This window comes from Gekko japonicus, unplaced genomic scaffold, assembly GCF_001447785.1.
Source record: "Gekko japonicus isolate JY-2015 unplaced genomic scaffold, Gekko_japonicus_V1.1 scaffold2361, whole genome shotgun sequence".
Taxonomy (NCBI): Eukaryota; Metazoa; Chordata; class Lepidosauria; order Squamata; family Gekkonidae; genus Gekko; species Gekko japonicus.
In genome coordinates this window covers 189,776-212,463 of record NW_015167122.1, presented here as the reverse complement: position 1 = coordinate 212,463, position 22,688 = coordinate 189,776, and the positions used below count along the sequence as shown (strand labels likewise).

The following is a 22,688-nucleotide window of genomic DNA, read 5'->3' as shown; positions in this document are numbered from 1 at the left end:
ATGCACTGAAGAAGCAGCAGTACAGCAAGGTGCGGTTCCTTAGTGGTGGTTTCTTCCGTGATTCTGACCATTGGATTGTTCCTCAGTATGGTACACCTCCTGGGGCTTGGCTTGTTTCCTGTCCCAGGCTCTCCTGGTCTGCTGCCTGTGGTCCTGGTCCACCTGACACCAGAGAGATCCTAACTCTGGCAGCCCCTGACTGTTGCATGTACTGTAATGTCATGTATGATGTCATGTGCTTGCAGCTCACTTGTTCCTATGCTGCCACCTGTGAGTTAAAGGTAGATTCCAGGTCTGAAAATGTTGAAGACCAATGATCAACAGCATTTTTAGGGGAGCTACCTGTTTTGTGAATGTCTGTCTAGGATCTTGGAGACTCAGGTTTGAATCCCCACTCTGCCATGGAAGCTTGCTGGGTGACCTTGGACTGGTCACGCACTCTCAGCCTAGCCTACCCCACAAGGTTGTTGTGGGAATAAAATGGAAATGAGGACAATATAAAATGATTTGGGTCCCCACTGGGGGGAAAATGTGAAGTACATAAATAAAAATTATGGTCATTGCTTATTTCACTAGCTCAAAATGTTCAGAAAGCACCCCCATCCATAAGAGCAGCCTGTATTTACTGATAAGATCACCATAAGGCTTATCTTATCTAAATAGATGTCTTTTCTTATTACAATAAATATGCCAATATAGGCAGCAAAGGGAAACCCAAATAAAGTATATGCACAGGACAAACGCATGGGGACTAAATTACATTATTAAAAATCTTTATTTAGGTTTGGTCAGTACAGGTAAGATAATATTGGAGTCACAGAGCAATATGCATTAACAGGATACAACAGTTCTTAAACCGAGTAACTATGCACACAAAATTCTTAAACATTCGGTCACCTAAAGAGAACACACAGATGCATGTGGCAAAACTGGAACACAAACTACTACAGGACTCCTTCACCAAGTTCTTTTTAGTTATAAAACTACTGTACTGGGCAAACATGGCAGTCATTGACCCACAACTATTATGACAACTTTTAGAGTGTTATAACAGTATGAGTAAAGAATGCCCTTACACAGCACAAGTTCTAGATATACACAAATTTGTACAGACATCATTTTGTTATACCTGGAAATAAATTCCATTTTCAACTTCACATTAACTCAAAAAAATACCTTGGGCCTACACAAACTTCCTTTTAGCAACATTCAACGTAATTGTTAAAATTTCAGAAGTGGCAGAGGTATTGAAGCAAAAAACCACGAAGGCAGAATTGTGACATATATGCACTAATTTGAACAGTTCTGGACAGTTTCTCCCAATTTTAACGACACTATAAAAACATTGCAGAAAAAATGTTACAAAACTGAACCCTGTACATTTACATTTGAGTCCAAACCATTCTGAACATGACGAGACCCCGCAGTTCTGTTACCTTTCACACTGACTGTTTTTTCCTCCTGAGGATCATGATTGGAGTCTGTGTCATTTGAATGGTGAGTTAGAGAATTCTCACTACCAGTGGGAGAGTCTACACTTTCGTACCCAGTACTGAGTTGATTTATATAGCTACCAGATCCTCTGCCAGTTCTATCTTCAGAGTGGTTGGAAAGCTTATTACCATTGCTTGGTGAGGGTGGAAAATCATCCTCTGTTCCACTGCCCTCTCTATAAAAACCAGGCCCAGATGTCCTCTGATGGGAAGAGTTGCCATTGCTTGGTCCATTAGCCAGACGACTGCAGTCTTTACCCATGGCCTCTCCCTGATCTGTGGTTTCAGAATTCGGAGTCCTGCTGGTACCTGGGGCTGAAGTTTGCGACTGCTGCTGCTGATATTGAACCAACTGCTGGCGAGTCTCCTTCAGTTGCTGCTGTAGGACTAGAATGGTACTCTGCATACCTTCTACTTCCTCATCGAGCTGGATGATGAAATCATTCAGTTCTATATGGAGAAAACACATTTGGAACACACACTTAATAGCTCGTATCTGTATCACATGGTCACCTACCTCCACATAACCTTGTCCCAAGTGAGAAAGGCGGACTAAAAATAACAAATAAATGAATGCTTAAGAATAGCATTCTTGTATTAGTACAAGGTCTATTTCACTCACAAACATGATGGCAGCATTCTTAAGTAAATTATTTCCCTTTAAGAGTCCTGCTGTGAGGACACCACAATTAGTAACTGGGCAGATTGAATGCACTTATATACAAAGGGTAACAAAACTCAACTCAACAGCAGAAATACTGCAGCCTTACCCTCTGGAAGCAAAAGGATTATACTTCAAGCCTATGAGGCTTCTGCAAATCCACATGGAAAGAATGTTGTATCTGGGCCTGAATTTTGCAACCAGTATACACTACAATTGTGTCTGAAAACATGAAGGTAGTGCCTAAAAAATCTCCAGGATAGAACATTTGTGACTAGCATGTTATATGCTTCTTCCTCACTATATGCTGTTCTAGTTCACAATTCTTTTATAGCTTCTACAAAAAAAACCCCTCATGTATTGACTTTGGAATCAGGTACACAAACTGAGAATATCTATATAAAACATGAACAAGTCTTTTCAGGGAAGAAACTTTTTATGGGTTCACTGGCAGGTCTGTAGCTACAGTGGGGCATTTCAGGGCTCTTCCCCCTTAATTAACCCCCCACCACTACCATACACACACAAATAGCCATGCCAGAAACCTTACTTTTGAGGAGAGACCCCCGGTGCCTGCGGCTGGCAGTGGCCAGGGTGAGATTGCTGCAGCTAGTCTTTGGGCTTCCCTTTCTCTCCCTCTGTGGAACTGGGGGGGGGGAGGCATCATGGGACTGAGGGAAAGACAACTCAGAGGATGTTTAATTGCCTTCAGAAAGCATTTAAAGCCTTTTGAATTCCCTTCCACAGTGCAAGAAAGCTTAGAAGGGCACTCAAGAGCGGCACCTTCCATACATCTCCAACAATCCCCCTTTTTGCATATATTTCCCAAAGGCTCATGGAGATGCTTTTGAAAGACTCACCATGACCTAGGTGGTATACAGCAGGACTGGGCTAGCAGAAAGGGGGGATTTGACATGTATTGAAGGTACTGTTCTTGAGTGCCATCTAAGCTTTCTTGCCCTGTGAAAGGGAACTCAGAAGGCATTTAAGCCTCTGAGCTGTTTCCCCCCAGGAACTGATATGCTCAATGCCCTGCCCCTTGAAAGGAAGGGATAGAAACAGGCTCAGAGCCTCCCCCTTTAAAGACAGGCGTTCAGATTAATTTAAATGTAATTTAACTGTAATTTTAAATGCCCCCCTGAACAAAAAAATCCTGGCTACGGGCCTGTTCATTGGAATCTCCTGCTTCAGTAAAAGAAACACAGGTCTGTGGATGTGCACTTAATCACTTTAATATCTTCACTACAAGCCAAATGGTTTGGGAGAGGCAATTCAAGTAGTGCCTGAAACACCATGAGCCTGCCTACATATCAAGAACATCTGGAGAGACCTTGCTTTATTCTCTAATACCGCCAAACGTTTAGAAGGTAATGCTAGGGACAGGGCCTTCTTGGAAATGGCACAAGTTTTGGAATTTCCATCCATATAAAATACATCGTTTATAACTTAGCTTACAACATTGTACTACTTAACATGTTAATGATACTTAAAAGCATAAATGCCTTCGTTTTCTATAAGGAAAACTGCAAATATATCCAATACTATAAAGTGCTACAAACTGCTGCACCATGTATCTTAATTTATGCCATTTCAGAGGTAGAAAAAATGTTGAAAAATAAGAACACAGATTTTGTATCAAACCTAAATGTGTTATTTGGACAGAAACAGTCTCACATTAGGAATGGCAACATCTTTAAATAGTGAGTTAAACTTCATAACATTAAGAACATTGAACACTTCAGTGGTTTATCATACAAGTTAAAAGCATATTAATTGTGGGCAGTGAACAACAGCTTGAAAATGTTGTATAAAGAATCACCATCTAAAGCTCTAGACTGAGACTAAAATTTCCACACTATGTTTTCAGTGAGTAGAACCTCTCACTCATTTAAAAAAACAACAACACCCTTTTTCTGGACTCCCCAAAATCTCTATTTTTCCCCACTAGTATTTTTCCCTGGGCCTTCACCTCTATTCAATACCAGGGAAGTGATATAGGCTTCACTGGCAGATTTCAGATATACCATCCCCAAATTACAACAGAGCACTAAATATACTTAAACCATTAAGTATCACTAATTAAAATAAATGTGTATAGCCACCATATTCAGAAATAAATTAAAAATGGTTAAATGGTCTAATTTGATATTAAAATATCACCAAATCTCAACTGGATTATGCAATAGTCCAAGCATTAACTCCTTGGACAAGTGAATGTTGTAACGAAGGGCGTAACAGAAAAAAGGCAGGTTTTGAAGTTTGGTGCTCAAATACCCTTCTGAGTTACGGTCAAAAACATACTTGGAGATACTCTCAATACAAAATAACTGAGTTGTTCAATGTTTTTTGGATTCAACATATAAAAAATTCTAACAATGTGGACTTGCAACAACATAAAGCCAAGGGCAACATTCATATGCAAGCACAAGCTCAATACTCACTTTAATTCTGGAAGTGTCCTTTAAGTACTGTAAATGGCTTTTTAAAATATAAACAGAACTGGGACATAGCAGAATTTACAAACCAAACAGTGGTCATTCTCCAGAGAACTACTTTAGTTGCCCAAAGGCTTGTCTTGCTTCAGTAGGATTTTTATATATTTTTCCTTATTTGAAAAGCAGGCCCATTGTGTATCACAATCTGCTTTTGCAATTATACTATTTCAAAAGTCTCTTGCTATATAGCAATGGAAAGTGCTGTTCATGTAACAAAGACCCCTTGGACACACAAGTAGTTCATATATTTAAAAGTATTTCTATACAACTTTTTTAGATTCATCAGAAACCAGCCATAAATACACATTAATTTCATCATTAATAAAGCCAACAGTTAAAAAGTAATACCACACAGTTTTTAAAAGCTAGGGGGTAAATCTCAAAATACTGAATAAACAGCAGCAATCAAGCTAAAACAACCCAATGAAGGTTTAAACTCAAACCTTTCACAGCTGCGGAACCTAAACTATGGAATTCCCTCATCAGAAGCCATGACTGGCATTATTGTTCTTTGGCAGAATACTAGAACATGCCTGGAGGACACTGGATTGTTAAAAGCATTTGAACAGTAGTTAATAATTTTAATTACTGTTTTGATATTTCTGTCATTTATTTCAAACTTTACTCATAACCTGCCTGGACTATTTTATGATTTCAAGAACACTGAGCAGGCAGTAACAAAAAGAAAAGCAAAACAGAACAAAGCAAACCTGGCCCTTAAATGTAGAGGTGGCAAAGCAACCCCAAAGTTAGAAAGGTAATGGAACAGGGCACTACCAGTAAGCAGCTGAGCTTGTCACTATCTACCTCACCTCAGAAAACAGGGGTACCCAAAGAACAGCACCGTCCTTTCAGATACTAGCCAGTTTGTTTTATATGTCAAAAGCAAATCATACATTTATCTTGGTAAGGAACAAGTAATTTTACAGCAGTTTGTATTTCTTTTGTGCTGCTTGTTTGAGTTTGCAGCATATTGCATTGGAGTACGTGGGTTTTAAAGTATACCTTTTCCCCAAAAATGTTTGCACAGAGGAATAGTTAACACTGATATCTTAACATGAATGAAGCCTACACAAATACAAGGAAATTCTCTATTTTCTTTTTTAAAAATCCCTTACCATCCTGACTGCTTTTAAGCTCCTCACTATATTTCTTCTGTAAAGCCAACTCTGCCTCAAGTTGTGCAATACGTCCTTGGGACAGCTGCCTTCCAAGCTCTTGATTCTCCTGGATAAGCATTCGACACTTCGCCATTAACTTTTTGCCCGTTTGGCTGTAAAGGAAAGAGCCATCTATCACAAAACGAAGACAAAATTATCTCATCTCCCTTTTTTAAAGCACTCACTGAAAAAGGTATTTCTGCATGTCTCATGCTAAAGAATCTTACACAAGATCTTCCAGCCTCATTCGATGAAAATGAACGGCAACTTTCTTCTGTTGAATATTTAAGTGATCTAGGCATTAATTATGACAAAATTACCACTGCAACTCTAAATATACACTAGATAATTTTCATAGGATAGATTAAGTTGTGCTCCCAGGAAAAAGGGAGTGGGCAGGAGAAGATTGTTTAGGACACAGTTGCATTTTCTGACTTGCGTGCACTGAAAAAAAGTTTCACCTGCATACTCAAGATTTTAGTTATAACTACTAGAATATGTGCATAATCCTGCAACCTTAATGTTATAATGCATGGAAGTTCTGTACTAACATAATTAGTAGAGGAAGGGCAAAAATTTAGAAAGGTAAATACAGAGTACCAGTTGGAAGAGAAAGTTGTGTGTATAACCCAGTATCTTCCATTCACAGAACAGAAGCTCTTCATAGACAGTATTGTATCCTTCCTTAACCTTCACCCTCCAACTCCAGATTCACAATGTATACTGCCCCTACACTAAGTATATTACAATACATCCTTCCAGTTTCTGATATGCTATAATTGGTCTGTACCTAACTTGCATACACCCAGCAGCTGAATTCTACCCAGCCTACCCCTGTCCTGGTGAAAGCTACCACCAGCAGGAGTGATGTCACATATGGCGGCCAGGAGAGTGGGCCACTGTATACTTGTAAATGTATGACATCTTAAGACTTACTAGGAATGGTTAGGGGCACTGCAGCACACTCAGCAAAGTGCCAACAAGGGAGGGTTACTTTGTGTTAGACTATGGCCACGTCTTGGACATTTCCATGATACAAATAATTTGCAATTACTGTGTTGGATGGTTTCTGTTTTTTTGTTATGTTAGGGCCATATGTAAACTTTGTCTGTGTACATGTGTTTTTTAGTTTATATAATCTGTTGAGATCAAGGAAGGTGTTCAAAATCCATTATAACGTATTTTTCAATTTTGCCAAGGTAATTACACATGAATAAGTATTTCATATTTTCAAATTTCAGTTTCAAAAATGATATAACTTGGCATTCAACAAAAAAGGCAATAGTAGAATACATGTTTTCCATACTGAAGATAACCAGATTCAATCCCTAGCACTTCCAGTTAACAATCAAACAGGAAAGGTGGGAAATCAAGTTGAGATGCTGGAAGCCTGCTGCCAGACAAATTAGATGTATCAATGTTTGATAAAGTTCAAGGCAGCTTTGTACACTCAAATACTCCTTAATTTTGTGGGCTAGCTAGGAGATAAAATGGCAACCAGATCTTCCACCACTTTTGAAGCTTAATAATGCAAGAATGATATCCCTCGCTCACTAAAGGAACATAAAGCAAATTCAGTTTCAGAATTTACATTATAAAACAGTGTCAGGGCAAGCTTAAACTTGCACTAATAAAAGTTTGAGACACAAACATTTTGATGACTGTCACAACAAAAATATCAGAACAAGATTGAATACTGGGCATCATCTGTCCCATTTATTCTGCTTTTTAAAACATTCCCCTTTAAGATGTTGTTGTTCAGAAAGGGGGCTACCATTTTACCAATTTTTTCTCATTATAGTACTAAGTTCTTGAAGCTGAACCACATAGACCTTATATAATCAAAGGGATACAATCACACTTGTTTTCCATGTGAAATCCTTGTTTCTTCCAAACCCATGAGTACCTATCAAAAATTATAAGCAGATAGATAATGGTTTCTCAGTATTTTACCTGTACATAGAAGACTTCTGAAGATTTTTTTTAGTGCACGTAAGTGACAGGGCTACATTGGGCAAGGAATTTTTCTGTGTGTACCACTTCAATATACAAAAGTTAATAATACACCATAAAGTATGACAAATGCACACCTATTTTGCTGCATACCTACTTTGCTGTGAAAACATGGAACCCACTGCAAATCATGGCTTCTCAACACGGGTACATATGGTAAAATACAAACAAGCATTTGCTATGCCTGGTGGTATACACCTGATTTTTCAGCATGGACGAGATATCTGTGTCAAAAATGGTTACAATGTGACCCTTAAGAGTTAGCACTTGAACCCACAGCTGGTACCCAGATGATTAGGCTTACAGAAGTGATTTATGCTAGCTCAGTGATTTTTTTTTTTACTCTTTTAACAGCCAGCACCCATGACATGTAATAAACTTCTTTTGAAACTCTAATTTTGCCATGTGTCATACCAGGCTGCTCTAAATAAGAAGTAGAGGCTAAAACCCAACTGGGCTCAGAACCAGCTGTACTATGTTTTGGATCTTGGTCCGTGGACCCAAAGGATTTCTTCATTATCAGAACATTTTTCAAGCCTATACCCAACACAATTTTAGTTCTTAGATTTGGATGCAGAAGTTTCCTCACAGAAGCCTCATCTACTGCATGAAGGAGGGGAGGGGGTCCCTGATTTTTCCCATTCCCCCTTCCCATTACAGCTTCCCCTACCACCTCTGGCACCACTGTTTCGAGTCCCAACACTCAAATTTGACTTTGCAGGGACAGAGGTGCAGGAGGAGGCAGGAAAGCCCCGTTCTGTTCAAAATGTATTGGCGCAAAGTCCCACACAATAATTTGAATTGTTACTTATAATGCATTTAGTTTCAAATTTACCAAACATTTGTCACACTTAATGACCAAGAAACTACTCATTGGATATTGTTATAGCATTAAATAAATGACAGAGGCAAGAATAGTAACTAAATAACTATATAGTAGGAATCAGAGCTGCAATACCATACTGCTGTGTAAACGCTACCAATTTGCAACTTACAGGACGCGTCCTTCAAGCATATGCTTTGGGCGTGTCCAGTCATTCGGTTTTTCTGGGAAGAAGTTATTACTCATATCAGTTTTGTATTAGAACATTCATTGATTTCTGAGGATTCTTCTGTAACTTTTGAACTATCTTGCCCATCTCTTGGAGACTGAGGGTCAATGGAAATGGACCCTCCATGCCCTTACTGAAGCTAAAAGACTCATAAGACTCATATTCCAACACTGAAAAGATAAAAGCTCACCTCCTGTAAATCAATGGATTGAGGACCTTAGAACTCTATCAACATTTGAACACATGGTATATAGACGGCAATTGCCTATGGACCTATTTTTAGATAACTGGAAATCATTTGTAGAAACGTATGTGTAGATCCACGACCACATAATTTCATTCTGTTTTTTTCTTTTATTTTTTAAAAAATCTTAGTCGCTGGATTTTTAGTTTCCCCCCCCTTTTTTGGTAAGAAAAAAAATAAAAACGCTACCAAACTAACAAACCCCTGTACGTTTAATATACTAGAAATATATTAAAACATTTACTGTTAAGTAATTCATCTCTCTGCTTCTGTTAAAATCACCATTAGACATACTATGTATGATGTTTGTGGCAGTCACAAGGCGCTATAAAATTCAATATTTCACCCCTACAACACTCAAGAGATTTGTCACCAAGGGCAATTAAATATAATTCGAATTCTTGAAATAGAGTAGGATTTTGAGTATAGACTGACAAAGAAATCAACCCATAAAAAGTGTTATGTAAACACCAGGATTTTACATGTGTGTATATAGAATATGATACTCTATAGTTACTTTAATAGTGTGGAAGAGTGCACAAGCGCTTTTAAATATGTCAGAAGTGCTGTGGCAACACATACAGAAAGAAAAGGATTTAAGGGAAATATACCTTGAAAGGGAAATATACCTTGAAAGGGAAACATTAAAGACCCATTTCTGGGTTATTCAAAAATGTAGTCAATTCAACTGTGCAATGTAAGGCAGATCAAATCTAAGGAAATGCAATTTCACACCAATTCTTTGATCCCCCCCCCCAGATAAGTGGACATATATGCTATGTATGTTAGACTCATTCCAGCAGGAACTTTTTTGCAGATGTCTAGTTGAAGTAAACACAATAAGAGTTACTCTCAGATAAACATCTTGTTTAGAACCTAAAAATACTGGGAGTTACCAGTCCTTATTCAAACATGGAATCATTTGGTTAACTTGGACTTTACAAATATTCTGTATGACATACCACAATTAACACAGACCTACGAAGAATGATTTTCTGATAATACATTCAGCAAGGTTTACAAAGTCAGTTGCAACATACCAAGAGAATTTTGTTTTCTGTTTTCACTTTGAAAGTCTTACCTCTGTTTGATGCTAGATCTTTAAAATATTCTTCTCCACCATCACACCAAAGTAGTTCAGACAATGATTTTTATGAATTATGTTATCGTTTTCCTTTGATGTATATCAATTAATTGATAAAAGGATTCACACACTACCACATTTTGTATGCTGCAATGATGACCTAAAGCAGAGCTAAAATTTACTTCAAAGTATCTCAAATATAAATCATATGTAATGAATACCATTATTTGGAATGCAGGAACAAGCAAGTTAACTACTTTCGTTCTTCTGAAATTTAACCTCCTACGAAATAGTGTTGAATATTCTCACTAAAACCTATGGAAACCGGCTAAGAATATACAAATACTATGCCAGTCTAAACAATGTCAGAGTTCTCTCCATCCTAAGCTGTCCCATAGTACTAGTTTTAGAAATAATTTGGGACAAAAAGAAAGAGGAACCAGGAGGTATTACTCTTTTGAACTGATGCCAATTAGTAATATGCTAATAATGACCTTCCAAACCATGTCTTTAAGAAAACAGGAGAAGATTTAGTCTGCTCTGTGCTTTTAGAGTCATACTCCACAAAACTTCACATACAGTAGGATAACTGGCAGTATTCCTTGCACTATGCATTAGAACTATTTCAAGGTACATAGGATATAGAAGTGCAGAACAAAAGCCAGATATACAATAGATTGCAAAAAGCCCCACGCCAGCACTGACCGGAACTGCACTAATGCACCTTGTATAGTCTGCATGTATTTCCTTAGGATAAAACCTGAATGGAAGCAAAATTATCACAACTATTTTAAAAAATATATGCTAGTTGTGATCAAGCATGTGCATGTCTGTTTCAACAGTGTAAAAGATGTAAGTAAATTGCAACTAAACGTTCGTACAGTACTAATTTATGAATTCACATATTGCCAGCCATCCACAGAACAATTTGTTATTAAAAACCGTAATAACAAGGTTCGCTGATGTCCTATGGAGCCCAAATGCTAAGAAAACCCATACTGACTTGTTTGCATGTTTTCACAGCTATTCAAAGCTGATTACCAAATAATATCTTTAAGCAAAATTCACCTCATTGAGTTTTGACCCAGCAGTTCAGTGAACAAGGAGGAAGTCCACAGTCTTAATGGCAAAACTGACTTAATCAGTCTCTAAGTCACTAGGTTTAAGAGCGAAGCATATTCCATTTTTAGGTTTTACTTGAATTTGACATGGTCAATTCATGATTTAAAATCTCTAGGTTCTCCTCCAAACTGTCTGTAGACATAGCATGCCACAGACTTTAGACTTCTGCTTCTCTCTCTATTTTCTTCAAATAGAACCACTTTGCAAATGTCTACGTTCTAGAAAGGTCACTTTTGAGGTGGCCACTTCTTCAGAATAGTCCGACGCTGTCAGGCCTCTGAAGCAAAGGGGGAGAAAAAAAGCTGAAACACAAGGTTCATCTGGTAAGTTTACATAAAGCATTACAAGCTGGACAGTATAAGAATGTGGCTTTTGGCTCAAAACGTCTGAGTCTTGGTGTGGAAACGAGTACGTGGTTGTCCCACCAAAGCATTTTCTGTCAGGGAAGTCTTGACTGGGGAGTATGTTTTGTTTACCTATCAGGTGTAAATTTCCAGGCACTCAGTTCATTTTGGGCTTGTTCCAGTTTGTCTTTAGTCTGTTCCAGTTCAGCTTTCATTTTTAGGAAAAACAAGTTGATGGCTGGATCCACCATTGTTGATCTCAGTTGAGCAACACTCGGCTGCTGGACTTGCTTGAGGTACTGGATCTGATTCTGCATAAAAGGAAAGAAAAATTATTAAGTCTGCTTTTATAATGTTGCATGAGCCCTTGCTTACTCTGACAGTCTTTAAGGTTGTCATAATTAGGATTTTTCTGAGCAAGGACTGAACCCCCAGCTGAGAATAAATCCAAGTTCAATCACTAAATACACTCTACAGACAGTGTAATCCTTTGTTTGCTCCATCACTGAATTAATATATTGTTCAGGATATCTTTAAACAACAAAGTCCTAAAACATTTAAGCAGAACATGCTTAAATGTATGGTCAGACCTTTGTTATATCGTCTAAAAAGAAATGCATTTGAGAAGTCTGCAGACATTATACTTGTAAGTGTTCATACTTATCATTTACTTTAAGCTTTACCTTTTAAATAAGATAAATAGACCTGATTCCAGTTTAACTTATACTTTTAATACAAGTAACTACTTGGCTTGCAACAATTTTTAATGCTGTCAATAGTTTTTCACCTTTGCATATCCACCTGTATAAAAATACAGGTGGTTAAAGGTATTTCCAAGGAGACATCGGACCAAATTAATGACTTTTGTACTTCACACAAAACTGACATTCAAAAACAGTTCTTACCTATCTTGATAGAATGAATGTACTATGGTTTTCAATATGACTGACACTTCAAAAATTATTTTAGATGACTGAACATGATTACAGTAGAGAATTCCACTTAACTTCAACACAGACCCCTCAACACACATTAATATTTACTGTTATTACTGAGACACAGCTGGCTGGACAAGATATGTTAGCCCTAAACTGTAGGCTACGGAGGCACTCCAAGAGCCCTGAGTATGAAATTTAAAGTAGATGTTCTGATATGCAAAAACTCAGTTCTCCTCAAGGCCCCTACTGCTGCTGGGAGGCAGGAAGCTCAGAGAACAGGAACATGCTGTTTCTAAATGTAAATAAAGCTCCAAAATATTCCAATTCTTCAACAATTGGTACCCTACTTTCTGGGAGAACCTGTCGATGTGTAGTCCTGATGAAGGGATCAATAACCCATCGAAAAACTGGAGAATGGGTCAACTGCAGCTCATCATGTAATGTCTGCTGCGACTAAGGACTGGATTTACTTGCTTTATGGACATTAGTGTTTTTCCAGTTTGGAACTGAGAAGCCTTTTCCCCACTTTGGAACAGTTGAGGTTTATTCTGGGAATGTTAAGTTTCCTTTAAGTTCTTAACTTGTCTGTGTACCAATTGTTTTGAATAGTAGATTTAAATAAGAACATTTAAATAACAAGAATTATTGAAGAATTGGAATATTTTGGAGCTTTATTTGATGTTAAATTTCATATATGGTCTACACTATTCATCAATTTCCTTAAATTGTTGTAAACGTTTCTAAATGTAAGACAGTAATATTAGACTTAATGGCAATAAGAAAAAAACGAAACGGTACCCACCAGTACCTCTCTACAGGGACGATTCAGCAGTTTTCAAGGTTTTATTCTACCCACCCCAATTTCAGCAACAGCTCCAACAGCTGTTTTTAAAAGATTGCTGTGATTCACTCTGTGGATTCTTTGGAATGGAAAGGTATCCAAATAAAAAGTGTCCAAATAAATACAAAATATTTGGAGATAAAATCCTAGTAGATATAATGGCTAAGTGACTGAGCTGTGTACCAGGAGGCCTCTTGTTCAAATTTCATTTGTGTCACAAAGTCACTAAATAGCCTCAAACAAACCCATCTCTGTCCCACAGCTTCACCCTTCAATATGTTAATAATCACACACAGCACAAAAAATCTGTATTGCGACAATGTTAATGACATTGGAAGTGCTATATAAATGATAAATTTCACAACTACAAGAACCTGGGTTCATGTAAGAACTAGATGTAAGAACCCTTTACAGACACCCATAGTGTGCCCAGTGTTGTTCCTAGAAGCTCCCTGAAACCCAAAGGCAGTTTTTTTGGAGCACTGGGCTGCAGTGGAAGGGGAGAGGCAGGAAAGTTCTACTTCGCAAGTGAAGCTTCATTCTCAGTACATCAATACTTAAACACAAACACATCTTGCCATAAGGGGACAAAATCCATCCATACATAATATCTTGAGCTAGGACCCAGAAACATCTGCCTAACCACTGAGTGCCAATATACAACAGGGATCCACACTAATTTCAGTCCTGCTTGCCAATACCATCCACAGCTAGGCAATAAAGCTCAATTTCTTAACTTATACAAATACAACAAACATTTTGTTCTCCAACAATTTAAACAATTTCACTTACGGTACACTCTTGCATTTCTTGTTCCTTAGTTGCTAGACGCATCACCAGGATATTTTCCCTTCGAGCAGATTCTTGCTGCTGCTGCTTCAGCTTTTCTTCAGATTCTCTCAGTCCAGTTACATCATTGGCTAGTTTTAAATGGCAAAAAAGTTTACTAGTATAAGCCTTTCAAGATGTTAAATATATCACTTTTTCTGAATAAGAAAAGGCAATACTAAGTTGGTCAAAACTTTTCCCCATGCTCACTTTCTAAATTGGCCCATGCCACTCATGGGGATTGAAGAGAGAAACCGAAGAGCTCTACACCAAAGCTGGGTGAATGTGGCAGCACTGAAAGAACAGCCCCCTATCCTAGTACTACTCTTTATTCCCACGCTCCCGTCTCTGCTATGAAAATATAATTTCCAGTATACAAATGATGACTCCTGTACTGGTGTTGTGGTATATCCTTCCCTTGCTATCATGCATACTGTGGTTTGAAAGGCAGTAGTGGTGAACTGGTCTCATTTTTTCTGCTTGCAGGGGCTAAAAATCTCTTCCCTATGTCTAACAAAGGTTTTTCTTCCTACGTTTGTAGCCATGTTAGTCAGTTGTAACAAAAACAGAGAAGTCTGTGACAGTTCAAAAACTACCAGATTAAAGTCTTTAAGTAAAAGAATCCACTTTATCTGATTTCACAGTGTGTTCAGCTATTTCTCTCCAACATACAGTTTACATATTTTATCAAACAAGAATACTAAAACTGCAAAACTCAATGCAGCATTGATGAGTACACATTATGAGTAGACAAGAGTCACTGGAAAAAACAATAATGCTAAAAAAAATTTTTAAGGAAGCAGGAAAAGAGGAAAACCCAACATGAGATGGATTGACTCAGTCAAGGAAGCCACTGCCTTCAGTTTGCAAGACCTGAGTAAGGCTGTTAACGATGTTTTGGAGGACATTAATTCATAGGGTTGCCATTAAGTCAGAAGTGAATTGATGGCACATAAACACATTATACAAGCAAGAAAACTGAAAAACTCAACAAGCTTTCATATTAAAGCAAGTCAATAATTGTGACCAAAGTATTCTGTATACACATGTGAGCATAACTTTCTTAATCAAAGACATATTAAGTGGATTCATGACTCAGCCCTAACACATTTAGAATCTATTAAACAAGTAGCCTGCTCATTAGGTTCTATCAGTCTTTCTACTGCAAGAATCAACTGCTGAGCATGAAAGCTCCAATAGTGGCTGCTTCTGCAAGTCCAAAATGTTCTAAGGGCCTAATGAGAGAAGAGAATTTAGCATTGACACCACTTCCTTTTGAATTCAGTCAGCAGGTGCACAGCAATTAAAACTCAAACTTGAAGCAGAACTCTCTTAGGTATGTTTAGGAAACTAGCCTTCTTACTACACTCTAGAGGCATCCCATGGTTACCTGTGCTATCTGTTAGCCCTTAATTGTTGTTCACAGTATTAATCCCAAGGCTGGCAGGCACGTTTTGTTGAACTGGTATCACCAAAGAGATAATTTTGAGATTATTCAAGAGCTCAAGTAACTCAGATACCAAGGATGCAGAGCACTGCAACTGCCCATGTTTCATTACCAATTTATAGTGTGAAGGTCTGTTGGAATGTGTTTATGTAACTGAAGCAAGTACATTTGTTTGATGACCAATGGGAAAGAAAACAGAACAAAACTACTAAGAGTCATTCTATAAACAACATGAAAATAGAAAAAACAACTGTTTTAACTGTCAATTCCAGCTGTACATGGAACACAAGAACTTTTGAATTTTTAAAAACAACTAAACTGGCCAAGACCCTCACAGATGTTTGCTTCCTTAATGTAGATGGGTGCAGCAACCAGCAGGGTTCAATGTCAGAAGTCTCCCGATTTGGGAAGGTAGGTAATGGACTCATCAGGTGATAACTTATTCTGAAGTTTAGTCCACAGTCATTAATACAAGAACTAACAATGTGAAATGTAGCCACAGCTTCCAAATTAGGGGGATACTTTGTCAAGCTTCAGCCACCAGTCAATGTTCTCAAATGTACAATGTCAGGGCTTGGACAACCAAATGGAAATAGTCTAAAGATGATTTAAGGAATGTAGAGGTTCAGATCCTAAGTTCTCATGTCACTGCCATTAATAGCATTTTCACTGGTGGAGCAGGGAATGGCAGTTTCTGCTGATTCCCAAATCACACTGAAAACCACCCCCAACTTTGCCCCCAAGAGTCCACTGACTTGGAAAAGCATAGCCTCCACATGGCACAATAAGGCTTCATTTTACACTACCTGGAATTCAAGCCTAAGGTTTTAACATTTATGACTACAAAACCATTCTAATTCTAGATCTAGGTACCACTGTGGGTTGCCATAGTAACCCAATAGATGCTGAAGACAGTTTTGAGGGGGATGGAAAGAGGAGAGACAGGAGGTTGGAAAGGTGGGGACCACCCACAATATTAATCATAAGCCACACAGAGACTAAGAAATACATACAAATGCCTTTAAATAAAATGGGCAGTAGACTCAGGATGGAAAAAAGGAAATACTACTTTACACAGAGAGTAATTAAAATGTGGAATTAACTGCCAGGGAATGTAGTGATGGCCACAGAAATAAACAACTTTAAAAGGGGATTACATAGATTCATGGAGGATAAGTCCATCAATGGCTATTAGCCATGGTGACTGAGGGGGACCTCTGAGGGGGCTTAGTGCCTCTGAATCCCAGAGGTAGGAGGCAACATCAGGGGAAGGCCTCAGCCTCTATACCCTGTTGTTGGCTGTCCACAGGAACTGGCTGTCCACTGTTTGAGACAGGATGCTAGACTAGATGGACTATGGTCAGATCCAGAAGACTTTTATATTCTTATTGTTTACAGTTCTCTAATCTGAATTACACAGGGCAGTGACAGATAGCTTTTGTATGCTGGAGAACTGACCTGGCAATGTCATCAACATGCCTTCCTGCTTCCCAGGGAAGATAAACATTCTGGTCCCTTCAAGGACTATGATTCTTAAATGCCATTCTTTAGGATATACTGGACACTACAGTGCCCTTGTAAAAAAGAAGTAAGTTGTCTAATTGCTGGTGCTATAACTTACAAGATACGTATTCTTAAACATATGCTTTACACCTTTCCAGTTATTTGTTCTTTTGGGGAGGAAGGTGTTGTTGTTGTTGCTGTTGCTGATGATAATAATAATATGGCAACCCACAGTGGTACCTAGATCTTTCCAAGATGATCTTATGAGATAGGGATTCCATATGGATTGCTTAAAGATGTTGAATGCTATTGTCCCTCAGGGCTTTGTCATTGTGCTCTTGGCCAAGTACTAGCATCTCACTTGCTGGTCAGTTATTGTTGAATGGCGCTGTTCTATTCCTGTATTTACACACACACACACTGCTATGGCTCCATTGTGCCATTTCACCAGAATTATTATTATTATTATTGGACTTTTGACTGCCCTTCCTGGAAACTGGGCTCAGGGCAGTTTACAGTGATATAAAACCAGCAAAGGAACAATTAAAACCAAACAACAAACAATAGAACATTAGATTCTAGATAAAGCGAGATGTCTGAGTCCTGATGGTGTCACTATCTCATGGGTGTGTGTGAAAAAAGCGGAAGTGCCAAGATGGAACTATTGCTGCCCTCAGCTAAATGCCTGGTGGAACATCTCTGCCTTACAAGCCCAGCGGAACAATAATAAGTCCGCAGGGCCCAGATGGAACTTGGCAGAGTTCCACCGGGTTGTGGCCGGGGCAGAAAAGGCCCTGGCTGAGAGCAGCCAGATGTCTCTCGGGCTGGGGACCACCAGCAAGGCTCTCCTGAGGGTATTCCGGGAGAAGCAGTCCCAAAGATATGTAGGTCCGTGGTCATTAAGGGCCTTAAGTTAAGTATTCATGTCAATTTTGCATTAGAATATTCACCATCTTTGAGAAGGCTTATGTACATTTAAATTTGTTGCCTGTCTCCTAAACACTAACTGGTGGTCAACAAAAATGGGCCCTCCATGCATTTACAGTTGCTAAAAGATATTACAACACTGGATAGATAAATGCCCACCTCCAGTAATCAAACAACATCAACATTTGAATACAGGGCATATAGATGGCAACTGCGCATAGACATATTTGTAGATATTTGTTAACTTTTTGATATCTTGCCACCACTGTTAAACTTTGTTTAAGTGTAATTAACAGACTGTTTAGAAATAATTTCTGGAACATACTTATGTACAGCCCAACTGCTGATTTCCAGAAACTGCTTTATAGTTACTTCTGTTTCTCAAGATATGCCTCAAATGTCCTATCACAATTAATTCTGTCCCAACTTACAGTTAAGGTCTGTGTATTTGCCCTCCAGAGCTTGTACATATGCTTCATATTGTTTCCACCTGAGGGATTAAAAATATTTTTCAGGTTTAAAAAGATTAAGGCAAATCTACAATATACATGAAATTTCTGAAATACATACACATTCTCTACCAGCTTTAATAGAATTGCTTCCAATAAATCATTGTGCTTTCCAATTCCTATCTATAGTCGTCCTGTCTAAAAACATTATCTTCACAAAAACTGAAACATTCTTTCATAGCCCCACATATGTGAAGTTAACATGCCCAATACTTCATTTTCTGTTCTACCAATGAAAAGAATTAAAGCATGCTAAATAAGTTAACTAATGGTCTTTCTCTATTACAGTGCTTGGTTTTTACTTCGTTTTTTGTTCTGTTACCATACAGTCTTCCTCCCTTGCGCAAAGCAGTATTTGTTGTGCACTGAGATTAATATTAAATACTATAATCATTTATTCAATTTAGTTTATCTAGTCTGTCTACCAAGAAGCTTAGAGCAGAATTCACAGGGTTATCCCACTGTACAAAGTAATTTAGGATGAGAAACGAAGTAGTTTAAGATGAACAAATAAACTTAGTAGCTTCCTTAGGTCAAATCTAAATCACTACCCTTGATGTCATTCCAATAAGCTTAACATTACATACTACATCCTAGACAGCTTTATATACAACATTAAGCAAATTTCTAATATCAGAAATGAAGCAAAGCATGAAAATGTATTGTCGGTTCCTATTAAAAACAAAGAGGCACTTGCAATGGGAGAGGTGCTTACATTCTTTTTTCCTGACATTTTCTCTCAAGTCTTACAGCATAGACAAATGGCAAAAATTGACACTTTAAATTCTAAACTTCCTTAGTCTAAGCATTTCACATTATTTGCTCCATTCCAAATAAGTAAGGCTTTACTCCCTACCTCAATGTAAACAGCAAAGATCCTTTTGCCTAACTATTGTCCCAAGTTTAGAAATCTGGGTTTTGGCCACTGTGTGACACAGCGTGTTGGACTGGATGGGCTGCTGGCCTGACCCAGCATGGCTTCTCATATGTTCTTAAGTTATTTAGACTGTTTATTTCTTTAAAAACAGCTTTATTCATAGTGTTAAGATGTTACCATGAGGACAGAAATTATTCAAAATGGACAGAAAAACATTAACTGCACATTTGAAGAACATGATTATTTTACCTTAAGATCAATTCCTCCCTAGGCAGAACCTTGAAGTCTGTTTCACTGAAGCGAACCTATAAAACAAAGTAATCAAGATTTAGCCTTCTCTTTATTTGTTACTGGAAAAATACAAGGGGTAAAGATTTTCAAGCTTACCTTTTTTGGAAGCGGCTCTTCATTAGTCATTGTGAATTCTGGGGGAAGAAGCAACAAACACTAGGGTAATTTGGCCCTCTTAGTTGTATAGTCAGCATCTTTGTAACACCATAAAATGTTAAGGCTGAGATCTTATTTATAAAAAGTTGAAATAACTTCCAAAGAGTTCAATACAAGTTCTTTCTTACTAAATATGCATAAAATCAGGTTATTAAACTTCACTTATTGCCCACATTTGTAACTGAGACTCAAGGGTTCAGAAAACCAGACATGTAAAAACTACTACAAAAGCACTCAAACCCCACTTAAATCATGGCTTTTTATTTTTTACACTGTAGCCCCAGTGAAACCCTGGATTTTGTCAACAACTGAACTTTCACACTTTTCTCAGGATGACAGACCTCAGCCATACCCATGTTATTTTGTTCCTATATAGCTTAGAGCCTTTACTGGGAACATGGGTATCGCTATTAGGTCAGACTTTTTAATATTTTGCTCATGTGGGTGCTTAATCTACATCTTTACTAGTTGAAGCTTTCTTTTTCAGGATAAACCAATCATTACTTCATCCATAGAAAAGCTGTAACCAACTGAGGCAAATTTATGCTTCATTTCACTTTTCCTGCTTGATTCAGCAGTTAACTGAAATTGGTATCATCATTACTGCACGGAGATCACCAGTATTTACCAAACTTAAAACATTAACTTATCTGAACTTCCCTCTGATTTGTGTCAATAAGTTGACAGAAGTGTGATTATCTAACAACTCTATTCAAAATCTCTTTGACCACAGTATATTAAGTATACTTTAGATCTGCTCACTAAGCAGGATGCAGTTTTACTTAAATGATTGAAGACCAGGTACTATCAAAAGAATTCATTAAGTTGTATGCTGAAAAAACAAGAATCAAATTTGATTTTGCAAGTACCACTATAGACTGATTCCAGCGTAGCAGCACCTAAAGAGGACTTTAAGAACCAAAATCTTTCAAGATCCATCAAACTATAATTTGGCTTCAAGGTGAGTTATAAAGGATAACTAAACAATTTTGCTTATTCTGGTAGTTGCTTTACACAACCAGTTTCTCCCTCTTGCAAGTGATCAGTACTTCAGTGTCTGTTCCAGGTTGCTTTCAGTATATGAATGCTGAAAGCCTTGTATCTTCAGAACTTGATGTGCAAAAACAATAGTCTCTACATCCATAATATGAACAACTTCATAAATGCTAAACTATCTAAGAGAAGTGAAATTGCATTCAAAAATTTTTAGTAGGTTATGTTGCCAAGATAAAATTAGATGTATCAAGATAGTTTAAAGCACTAGCTCAAGTGCAATATATAATTTTTAGCATACTGTGCAAACTGTAAAGTTTAAATACATTATTTTATGTGGTTAAATGGCTTCATGTATGGCCAGGCATTTCAATATAACTTAGGTGGGTTTTGGCCACTATGTGATACAGTGTTGGACAAGATGGCCATTGGCCTGATCCAATACAGCTTCTCTTATGTTCTTAAGTGAGGCAGACACAGTATTTACTATCAAGCCCTTTGAAGTAATATATGTTGGTCTTTCCAAGTTTCAATGCAAACTGGAACTGGCTGCGTGATGAAGTAGATATGACTGTGCTGTCATGAGACCAGACTGATTTTCAGTACTCAAAGAGGATGTCCCTTCCCAAATCTTTATGTAAACAGACCATTCACCTCCAAAAAACGTGAAACGGATGTTCTGGTGCCCATGAGTAAAGCATTTGAGCACCTAAGCGCTCCACAAACAATGCATTATACATGACAGGGTAACTGTGAGACCTGTTTAAGTCATTAATTGGCAGCATGCTTACCATATGTGTGAATGAACTGACTCCGATGTGATACGGTGTGCATGGAGTACCTACATGCATTAACTTATCTGTGGCAATACATCATTGTTTTAGCCCCATGGATGAACATTTCACTGTATGGAAAGCTATAGCATATATTAAACTGCACACACAAAGAATGTCTTTTCACTTGTGTAACTCAAACTGTGCCTGAACATTATATTAAACCAGGAGAGTAGTGTAAATGGAAATAGTTATATGCTTAACCTATGCCCTTTATATTCCACACGCTTGTTATAATGTAATGTAAGGCCACACGTGAAACAGCTTGACTGAATAAAATAGTTTATGTAATGTTGCAATTTACAAAATATGGAAAGAAGAAATATAATGGGCCTTACATTTAAAGATTTAGAGTTGATAATAATTTAGCTTGTCTTTAACAAAAGACATAATGATGAAAAAAATGACAACCTAGCCTATCTTTAACAGCAAGTTGGAAGAACACAGTAACGACCGCAGGGACTACAGAGATATAAGCTGCTTGAGACAAATACGGAATGTAAGTATCTAAATAAATACACCATAGCATTTTTTGGCAGTCAACAAAATTACTTGCCAACTATCCATCTATCCTACGTGCAGCTCGGTCCTAAGCCCGTTCATCTAACCAAATCCTACTGTGTTCTTTCTCCGTATGGATCAGATTGTAGCCTACGGCTTCAAACACCCTAAACGCATGAAATGGCTTCCTGTACTGAACTCAATCATTCGCATATCATAGCAACACAACATGATCCTTTACAGGATTTGGGGCTGAGAGGCCTACTAACAGCAGAAACAAAACCGGTATTGCGGTGTTCGGGGAATGTTTCTTTCCCCAAAAGAAGATACAGCAAGGCCCTGTTTCACTCTGCACTCTCCTAAAGAGTCCCCCCCC

The 22,688-nt window shown here is 37.9% G+C and overlaps 1 protein-coding gene across 3 annotated transcripts in view; it reads right to left on the bottom strand.

Annotated features, from left to right (window-relative positions):
* Positions 1–751: 751 nt before the first annotated feature.
* The window catches only part of WTAP (Wilms tumor 1 associated protein), a 22,917-nt gene continuing 980 nt past the window's right edge, over positions 752–22,688 (bottom strand). For 2 of the 3 annotated variants that reach the window (XM_015412994.1, XM_015412993.1), the window contains 7 exons: positions 19,926–19,963; positions 19,788–19,843; positions 18,584–18,642; positions 14,240–14,367; positions 11,801–11,979; positions 5,768–5,922; positions 752–1,943 (listed from right to left, as the gene is read on the bottom strand). In XM_015412994.1, coding sequence (XP_015268480.1) covers positions 1,360–1,943; positions 5,768–5,922; positions 11,801–11,979; positions 14,240–14,367; positions 18,584–18,642; positions 19,788–19,843; positions 19,926–19,955 — 1,191 coding nt within the window. In that variant the 5' untranslated portion in view covers positions 19,956–19,963 and the 3' untranslated portion in view covers positions 752–1,359. Of the gene's footprint in view, positions 1,944–5,767; positions 5,923–11,111; positions 11,602–11,800; positions 11,980–14,239; positions 14,368–18,583; positions 18,643–19,787; positions 19,844–19,925; positions 19,964–22,688 lie in introns of those variants that run through there. The other variant, XM_015412995.1, reaches the window with a different exon arrangement.